General features: G+C 39.5%; 1 protein-coding gene across 2 annotated transcripts in view; it reads left to right on the forward strand.

The window, feature by feature from the left end:
* UBA1 (ubiquitin like modifier activating enzyme 1) overlaps nt 1-8312 on the forward strand; it is a 46174-nt gene extending 37862 nt beyond the window's left edge. The window contains exons 15-26 of one of the 2 annotated variants that reach the window (XM_039320444.1): nt 123-288; nt 607-803; nt 1164-1228; nt 1460-1655; nt 1765-1839; nt 4412-4601; nt 5017-5105; nt 5346-5438; nt 5697-5888; nt 6464-6565; nt 6692-6792; nt 6888-8312. In XM_039320444.1, the coding sequence (XP_039176378.1) occupies nt 123-288; nt 607-803; nt 1164-1228; nt 1460-1655; nt 1765-1839; nt 4412-4601; nt 5017-5105; nt 5346-5438; nt 5697-5888; nt 6464-6565; nt 6692-6792; nt 6888-7023 (1602 nt within the window). In that variant the 3' untranslated portion in view covers nt 7024-8312. The remainder of the gene's footprint in view (nt 1-122; nt 289-606; nt 804-1163; nt 1229-1459; nt 1656-1764; nt 1840-4411; nt 4602-5016; nt 5106-5345; nt 5439-5696; nt 5889-6463; nt 6566-6691; nt 6793-6887) is intronic. The other variant, XM_039320446.1, reaches the window with a different exon arrangement.
* Nucleotides 8313-9838: the final 1526 nt, after the last annotated feature.

Genomic DNA, 9838 nt, shown 5'->3' on the forward strand with positions numbered 1-9838 from the left:
TGATCCATTGTGATACTGTGTTTGCTTTTTATTTTTTAGTTTTTTTTAATAGTGATCATTCTGGAAGCTATAATGTGAAGTTTCTATACCCAGAGTAAGACTTAATGTTTCAATCTATCTAGAAAATGAAATCTGATACAGCAGCAGCTGCTGTGAAAGAGATGAACCCAAGCATTCACATCACAAGCCACCAAGATCGTGTAGGCCCAGACACTGAACGTATTTATGATGACGACTTCTTTGAGAATCTTGATGGGGTGGCAAATGCACTGGACAATGTAGATGCAAGTAGGTATCTGCACGTAGTTTTTGTACAAATCTGGATGTTAGAAAGATATCCAGGATAGAAGGATAACAGATTAGTGTCATTATCTCCATTTTTTAAACTTAAAAAAAGAATTGGTTTTAAGTGACTGAAGATTAGATTTGTTTGCCCCTCTAGATCATAAGTGCCCTCACAGCAAGTACAATAGTTATAGAAATGAAATGTTAAGAGTGCTCTTGCTTCAAGCACTGAAAATATAACTTATCCAACTTGATGCTTTTAATCTCCAGTGCTATCCTGACTGGCAATCATTCACTATTTTCTTGTGTAATTGTCTTTAGGGATGTACATGGATCGTCGCTGTGTCTACTACCGCAAGCCCCTGCTGGAATCAGGGACACTGGGGACCAAAGGGAATATCCAGGTGGTGATCCCATTCCTAACAGAATCATATAGTTCTAGCCAAGATCCACCTGAAAAATCTATCCCTATCTGTACACTGAAGAACTTTCCTAACGCTATCGAGCATACTCTACAGGTGAGATTCCAGTGATGTAAACATTTAATAGCAACAGTAATGGGTTTTCTTTGTAGTTGGAAGGTGATAATTGGAGTGTGATCCTTTTGAATGATCTTGCTGTTGACATGATCAAGGAGTTGCTTTTCAGTATGTTGCTTGTAGTTCTTGTTTCCTCTATAAGGAGCAAACTGAGTATCCTCTTCACCTTGTTAGCAGGTCCTGCTGACCTTTATGTGTATCAACTATTGTGTGATACTTTATTTTGCATAGTTGTGTTCAACACAAGACAAACAAATTACTGTTATAAACATCAGCATTTGGTATGAATTGGTTTAACTCCTGTGTCAAGGTTGGAACTCTTGTTGTTTTATTTTCCAGTGGGCCCGTGATGAATTTGAAGGTCTTTTCAAGCAGCCTGCAGAAAATGTCAACCAGTATATCACGTAAGTGCTGTATTGTTTTGAGGGCCCAAAATCAGCTAAAGGTGGTTAAATTTTCATTATAAATATTCAAGTATAGCTCCGTGCATCAGTAGATTTGACACTATTCAATAATGTGTAATGCTTTCTGATAATTTCTAATGATTCAGAATGGTGAAAAAATGCATCTTCGTGGTATGGCTATTTCTATTAGCCTCAGGGAGAATCATAGAACCAGTTCTCATTTCTCTCCAGAGACGCCAAATTCATGGAACGGACCCAAAAGCTGCCTGGCACTCAACCTTTAGAAGTTTTGGAAGCTGTATACAAAAGCTTAGTGACAGACCGTCCTAAATCCTGGGCAGACTGTGTGGCCTGGGCATGTAATCATTGGCATACCCAGTATAGCAACAATATTCGTCAATTGCTGCACAACTTTCCCCCAAATCAGGTGAGTTGGTAAGGATTCCTGCGTCATGGCCTCGGTCTGTCTTTATAACGGCAAAATGGTGTGTTTTGCTCTGTTGTCCTTTTAATGCTATTTCCATTTTCCTTTTCAGAAAACTAATTCAGGAACCCTCTTTTGGTCAGGTCCAAAGCGATGTCCTCATCCACTTACTTTTGATGTCAAAAATGTAAGCATTGTGATCTGCTTGAAAATTGAAAAAAAAAATACTAATTAATTGGTAGGTGGTAGAAGAAAGATCCCTACTTCTATCTGCTACCCTTACAAAATACAATATTGGCATTACGCAGGTAGTTCTCGAATTAATGAACATTGTTCAGCACCCATTTGAAATTACAGTGGCAAGGGATTTTTTAAGACACATGAGTATTCCCTGAAGGTTACATGAGCAAAATTTGGGCACCCACAGAGGCACATCAACTCCCCCCCCCCTCAATGCCTTTTGGGCCCCCTTGCACTCCATGGCCCCTGCTGCCCTAGCTGACCTTTACCATCTTTTTGCTCCTACTGCTGATCAAGCATGCCTGGTCTGGCCCTTTGCAAGGCACATGCTGGCCACATGAGACTTTCTTCCCCAGCTCACACATGGCAGTTTCCTCACAAGACCTGGGGAAGATGGCCTCGTGTGGCCTCACAGAAGGTCGGAGCAGGTATGCGTCGTCGTCATCCATCAGGAGCAAAGAGATGGCAAAAGTCACCTGGGGTGGTGGAGTTCTTGGAGTGCAGGGCAGCAAAGGTGGCTAGATTGAGGCAGCTGGGGCTTCCTGGATAATAGTTTCACACAGTGGTATTGGGCCAGGCTGGGCTTTGCACTGCAAAGGGCTTTGCATTGCACTGGAGCTCAAGGCTTCTTACAGCTCCAGAGCTTCAGCATGGCAAGCAGCCCCAGAGCTGTGTGGTTCAGGGTTTATTTGCCGTGCCACAAAGCAAAGATGTACAGTGGCCAAAAAGGTACAGATGAATAGGATAATATAGATATGGTAATTTATGAGAGAGGTGCTCCTTGGGCATTTCCCCTATGTATTGCTGTATTCCTGTATTCGAGAGGGATGAGAGGGGAGGAAGGTGAAGGGAGGAAGTAGGATGGTAAGAGGAGAAGGGGAGGGGAAGAGTAATGAGGGGAGGAAAGAAAGAGGAGGGAAGTAAGGAAGGTATTAGGGAGGGTGGATACAGCTTGGGGGGAAGGAGCAAGCAGCACCTATGGTTATGGTTATGATTATGAATTTATTTTATTTTGTAAAGTGAATTTTGTTGTATAACTATGTTGGATAAATGGAAAATGAAAAAAATTTTATTAAAAAAAAAGCACAGATGAGGAGAAGATAGGTAGGTGGGGAGAGTTCAGGAGGAAGCAGTCCTTTACCTTACCAAGGTTCAGGGCCAGAAGTGGTCAGGCCCACAATGGCTTGGCTTGGGATGAGTACTCACTTTTAAAGATTCACAATTCTCAATTAACAACTGAAATGGGAAGTGCCGAGATTGCTGTCACTAAGCAGTTATTGCAGTCACATTGTCAGCTGCCGCCTTTTCTTGCTTATGCTTTGCTGCTATGCCAAGACCTGTGGGGAGGGGCATGAGGGGGGACTGCTTTGTGAAATGAAAGTAAGCGTTGTATCTCCTATGTCGAGACTCTGCCTTAAGGTCACCCAGCTGGAAGAAGGAAGGGGCCGCATACCAAACATTAGGAAAACATCTTTCCTGAACCGAATTGGTTACAAGGGGGTGGGGGGAGATGAGAGTCAATTAAAGGAGGGAAAAGTAGAACTTAGGGATTTTGGCAGGCAATTTTCAATTCTGGCTTTGCAATTACTACAATTCACTTGATCTCTAATAAACTATACCTTTCTCAACAAGTGGAGCCAGGGATCCTTTCTAGTTAGAGGTTTAAGTTGTGGCAGGCTTTATGACTGCATTGCTTAGTGACAGAAATTCTGGTCCTAAATATGGTTTTAAGTTGAAGATTACTTATATTTAAATATAGATTTTTTAAAAAAATAAAGCTATAAAAATAGAAGCATGGGTAGAAGGAGGAAATAGGGCTTACCATTTATCCATTTTGAAAAAGGTGTAGACTGTTAGCGGATGAACTAGTGCAATTTTCAGTGAAAAACAAAGATAGTTTTGCTAAATACTGAGATACAGAAGTCTAAAATTACCTATCAGACAGCTTGTGATCACTCCCAGAGAGATCTAGGGGATAAAAGAAAAGTTGTTCAAAATAATTTATGAATGGTTCTGCTCAAGATTTGATTATCATAGTTAGGGATGAGAATAATTCCTCGTGGCCTGTTTTGGCTAAAGGCACTATGACAGACCAGCAGCATTTAATTTGGACCTTTTGCTTCATCTGTTTTGTTATTGCAGCTTCAAAGGAATAGATTGTTAATAGAAAAAAGCTTAAAGGCACTTTAAGTAATATTACAGCATAAGCTGTGGAGCACAATCTATTAGATGTATGGAATATAATCCTCAGGAGGAAAAAAATATGCATATAGGATGTAGCATATAAGGCAGTTTGTTAGAAGACAATGGGTGAAACTAGGGATGATGTAATTAAGCTGGAGTAGATAATCTTCAGTTTTCTTGTATGTAAACTCTATACATATACCTATGGATACATTTTAGGTAGTTCAGATAGAAGCTGAAGTAGAACTTTTATCTAGTCATGTGTAGAACGTTTAGTTAAAAAGGCTGAATTCAGAAAAATTGCCAGTCTGACTCAACTAATGTTATCTCCACAGCCTTTGCACATGGATTATGTAGTGGCAGCTGCAAACTTGTTTGCCCAAACATATGGCATCACTGGCACTAGAGACAGAGAAGCTATTGTGGAACTGCTGTGCCAGGTGCAAGTTCCTGAATTCACTCCCAAGTCTGGTGTCCGCATCCATATCTCTGATCAGGAGCTACAGAATGCCAATGCTTCAGTTGGTAAGAACTGGGAACGAGATGAGTCTGCCAAAGGCAAGATTTTAACCAAAGCAAAGCCAAGAATGCCAGGCTTTGAGTGAGAATAATTCTTCTCTCTGAGTAATTTTGATTCTATTGAACGGAAGGCCGAGTTTCTTCTTTTTGCTATCTCTCACAATTTCACAATGCATATGTTGTTTCATTTTGGGGGCAATACTTGTGCAGCTTGCAGAAGTACTACGAGGTTGTAATAGTTTTTTCGAAATGCTGTTTATGGATTTATGGCAGAGTCTTGACTGCTAAACAAGTTTAGGGCTTTGAAATTGCAATGCACTGTATCAGTTTAGATCAGAAAAGGTTTTAGGTTGCTGAGAAAGAGATGGCATGTATTGTAGCAATTTTTTTCTGAAATTTATACATTTATACATTTTTTAAGATGATAGCCGATTAGAAGAGCTAAAAACTTCACTGCCGAGTCCTCAGCAACTTCATGACTTCAGGATGTTTCCAGTTGATTTTGAAAAAGTAAGACAAACTGACATTTTTAAATGAATAAATTGTCATTTAACTATAATCTGACCTGCAAATGATACCAGAAGTGATCCCTGCTGTTCAGTTTTGAAGCCAGGGGCAAGCTTCTGGTTTGGCTAGCAAGCCGCTCCAGACTTTTTCTGGCATTCACTGTGCCAGTCCCAAAGCCAAAAGCATGTTGAGGATCGCGACATTGCCGGTTGTAATTGTCATCTTATTTGTACTAAATTTCAGGATGATGACACAAATTTCCATATGGATTTTATTGTTGCTGCTTCTAATTTAAGAGCCGAAAATTATGATATTCCTCCTGCTGACCGGCATAAGGTAAGCTTACTCTGATGGATAAAAATTATGTACAGTAGAATGTATTAGGGATGTGAGGGAGACAGTGCAGACTTTTTCAATACCCCAGCCACAGCCGTGGAAGCTGACTGGATGATTTTGAGCCAATCACTCTTTTTTATCTTGACCTACCTCACCTGGCTGAAAAATTGGGGGGGAAGAAATGCTACGGACACTGCATTGAACTTCTAAATGTGGTCTAAAGTAAAAAATTAAAAAGCTCCTGTCTTCTCTTTTCAGAGCAAGCTGATTGCAGGGAAAATTATACCTGCAATTGCCACGACGACTGCAGCTGTAGTAGGCTTGGTTTGTTTAGAACTATACAAAATAATACAGGGCCACAAGCGACTTGAATCTTACAAGAATGGTTTCCTTAACCTGGCATTGCCTTTCTTTGGCTTCTCTGAGCCTATTTCTTGCCCAAAGAACAAGGTGAGTGGGGTGGCTTTTTTCACATATATTCATCTTTTCCTTACACAAGTGGCCTCTGGTACTAAATGGAAAAAATAATATCTTCAGCTTGCATTTGATAGTCCCTTCTTTGAATACCATGTGAAGAATATTACCTAAGGCTTGTCAAAAAATTTTCCTTTATTTTTTGGTAAGTTTTGCAACTTAAGGTAGAGAAGGGAAAGAGAGCCAGGCATGCTAAAGCCTCTTGGAAGTTTGTGTAAATCAACCTTTCTAAGAGCGTTTATTTAATTAGATATTTCCTGCAACTGCCTCTTCCATTTCTTTTATTTGTGTACTTGTTGCTTTGTTTTCACAGTCTGTTAGGGGAGAACACTTCTGCCCCTTTTCTCTGTTTGTTATTTGGATAGAGATATAGAAATCAAGAGAGTGCCTCTAAGATCTTTCCCATGTCCTCACATATTAGAAATTATGAATAACTATGGTGCCTTCTTACATGGAGTAAAATGGCCATGGATTATGCTTCTGTCTTGGTTGCATTTTTTACTGAGCATTAACTGTAGTAACTAACACTTATATTACATTTTTTTCTTCAGTACTATAATACTGAGTGGACTTTATGGGACCGCTTTGAGGTGCAGGGTATCCAGCCTGATGGACAGGAGATGACACTGCGTGAGTTCCTGGCCTATTTCAAGGTAAGCATTGAGAGTTTCCCAGTCGCCATTTGCCACAATATGTTAATGGCTGCAGAAGAGGCTTGCGAATGGAGATGAAAAACTTTTCAGTAAAGAACCATTTTTTTCTTTCCTTCCCACATACAGAAAGAATACAAGCTGGAGATAACAATGCTATCCCAAGGAGTCTCTATGCTTTACTCATTTTTTATGCAGCCAGCTAAGCTGAAGGAGCGCCACGATCAGCCGTATGTATTGTTTTAAGAATGTAAGCAAGGGCAGTGGCTACCTCAATTGAATCTGCATCTGCCTGACAGCTATCCTTTTCCTCTCCCCCACCCAGGATGACGGAGATCGTCACTAGAGTTTCCAAGAAGAAGATTGGGCGCCATGTGAAAGCCCTAGTCTTTGAATTGTGCTGCAATGATGACAGTGGCGAAGACACAGAAGTGCCATATGTGCGCTACACCATCCGCTAGCAGTCCCCTTGCTAGCATTGCCCACTTGCCTGCCACGGACTGTTAGTGTGGAGGAGGATCTGCCTCCCTCCCTCACCTGTCACGGTTAAAGTGACTCAAAACATGAAATAACTTTTGTAATCTTTTAGGATTTTTTTTCCTTTTTTGTGTCCATCAGGGCCTGGGAAATTTTCCACTCCTGCGGCTGCTCCCTCTTATCCTTAGCCCGTGCAGTTATGTCATGTTATTGAGGCGCCTTAACATCCACTTCCCATTCTGTCCTTTCCTGTTAATGTTAGTCGTGTTGTGTTTTGACTCCTTGACCACCACCTCTCCTTCATCCCTATTACTAGTAAGGGAAGCTGCCTCCTCTCTCATCCTGAGGAAGCAGCTAGTAACAGGAAATGCCTCTTTGTTGTATTCTGAGAACTTGCCCGGGCTGGCTTTGCGGGGGAGAGGGAGAGGATATGAATGGGTAGAAAGTGTAGGTCAGAACTGATAAGAGAAGTAAATGAGTCAATAAACATTTGCAAAAGCCAGTAGTCCTTTATTGTTCAAGTGGAATGGGGAGAGTTGCTATGTACGTAACATAAAACCTCATCCCAGTTCAAATGCTTGGCATTCCTAGTATGCTAGCAAATTCTTAATTTATCTTGATTTATAGCATAATTTCTCATTTTTTGAAAGCAATTTGTTTCCATGATAATCAGGTGTTTAATGCTATTGTCTGAAAACTTTCCTCTAATCCTCTGCTGTGAAATTTTTGTATCTTGCTGCTTGCTTGTTTGTGACATCTGGAATAATACAGTGACAACCATACTGTCTATCCTTGAACTCCTAATGAAATTAGGTGCATGTGTACAGACTAGCCTGGAAGCAGCTTCACTCCTCTATGTCCATACACTGGTTCTATATATTGGCTAAGATCCTAATCTAGTCAATCATCATTTATCAGTTCTTTGTTATATGGCTAATATGAAGAAGCTGTTCCATTATGTTTCTAACTTTTCTTAGATTGCCATCCATTGAAAGATAGGACTCTAGAGGGATGAATGATTATAAAGCTCCTTGTTTACAAAGAAATATTCTCTCGACTACTTCAGTGATAATAGTTTACAAACTTCTGTGAGCTTTATAGCATACCTTTAGTCTAGATTTTGAATCCATGAGTTTTGGATGGGTCGTAAATAAGGATTCTCCATTTTCAGAAACTGGGCAGCATTTTTATTTCTACTTTTCTATAATATATAAACATACCTGTACTTACGTAGTTTGATTGGCTGCTATTGTCTTTTAAAGATATTCCTCCATATGAGCTTGAAAGCAATTTTTTCGGGATATATTTAAGCTTAATATGCATCAAGCATGCAATTCTTGTTTAGAGTTACAGCTCTAGTTAGTAAATTGGAATGTGAAATCTGTATAGCTTTGTTACTACAGTCAGGTGAAATCATTGTGACATTGTCTTTGAAAGTTGTAGAAGTCTCATGGATAATTGATATTTGTATTTATTCACCTATTTTCATAACTTTATAATTAAATGAGATATTCTGCCCTTTCATTGGCACAACTGATGAGTTTGCAACATGCTAAGCCAGCTTGGTTAACTATAGTTTATTGAACCACAGATGGCTGTCTTCATATAACACATTTGTAATATTATAGTTTACAAGCTGGATTCACATGCATGCCAAAACCAAACAGTTCACAGGAACTGTTCATAAGGAATTTCAATTACATGCTTTAGCAAATGCATTTTGAAAAAAACATCATTTTGTTTCCCAAATGGATTTTTACAGAATCTTCTGAAGGGTTGGTTATTATGGAAGGATTTTAACAGTGATGAAGTCATTTTCCAACTACTAAATTGTCTTTCTCATCCCAGAAAGAATTATAGAATTGGCCAATTTGATCAAATGACACTGACTTCAAAGCTGGTGTGCCGGTAGTTAGTGCCATTCAGTGATGAGAAAGGAATTGCACTTCAGTTTATAGAACGTCCTATGTTACTGCAAAGAATATCATCCTGATAGTTTTTATAAAACCTTCATAGTACTTTCCCAAAATCCATTGGGGCTTAATTTTTGAAATAAGGTTCAAGGTATCCATTTTTCCAATCTTTGTGCGGAGACAAATATTTTAAAAAAATTGCTATGAGGAAAAGTTCAAATGCATGTGTTGCCATAAAAATGTGCAATGAGTTCACTATAAGTTTTGTAAAATAATGTAGGGGAAAATAGCCTAGCTTTTTTCTGGTGTTCGATTGCAAATCTAGCATGTTAGCTAGGATTGATGGACATGAAGAGTACCAATATCCAAATGTGGATTAAAAAAATAAGATTAAATTGCTTCTGTACACAAGATGTAATTCTTTTTAATTTTAGGCTCCTTCTAGCTATAGTGTTTATTTCTTTTGCCCATATATTCCTATGGGATATTGGCTGCCAGAAATTCCTAGCTTTTAACTTTTAGCATCTGCAAGTCTAAGTCCTAATGAATTCTTACATCTTTAGTGTGAGGTATACACATAATTGGGCCTGAATAAGTTCTCTGCAGTTCCCCCTTGTAGCTGGGAAGCCACAACTGTTCCCTGTGTTGGAGTTACAATTTCAAAGCATAAGAACTGCAATTCAGTTTCGACTTATGGCATGTTTTGGTAAGGATGCCAACACTGGCTTCTTGTTGCAGCCTGTAAAGCATAGAGTATGCCTATCCTACCGGCTGGAGACAGGTCTAAGAAAGTAAAAACGCTCAGATACGTCTGTTTCACCTCATCCTTCTACCACCACAAATCACAACACACTGGTTCTAATTCAATTTTGATCCATGGTCTGGC

The sequence above is a fragment of the Crotalus tigris genome, unplaced genomic scaffold (assembly GCF_016545835.1).
Source record: "Crotalus tigris isolate CLP2741 ecotype Arizona unplaced genomic scaffold, ASM1654583v1 scf7180000023637.1517150, whole genome shotgun sequence".
NCBI lineage: Eukaryota > Metazoa > Chordata > Lepidosauria > Squamata > Viperidae > Crotalus > Crotalus tigris.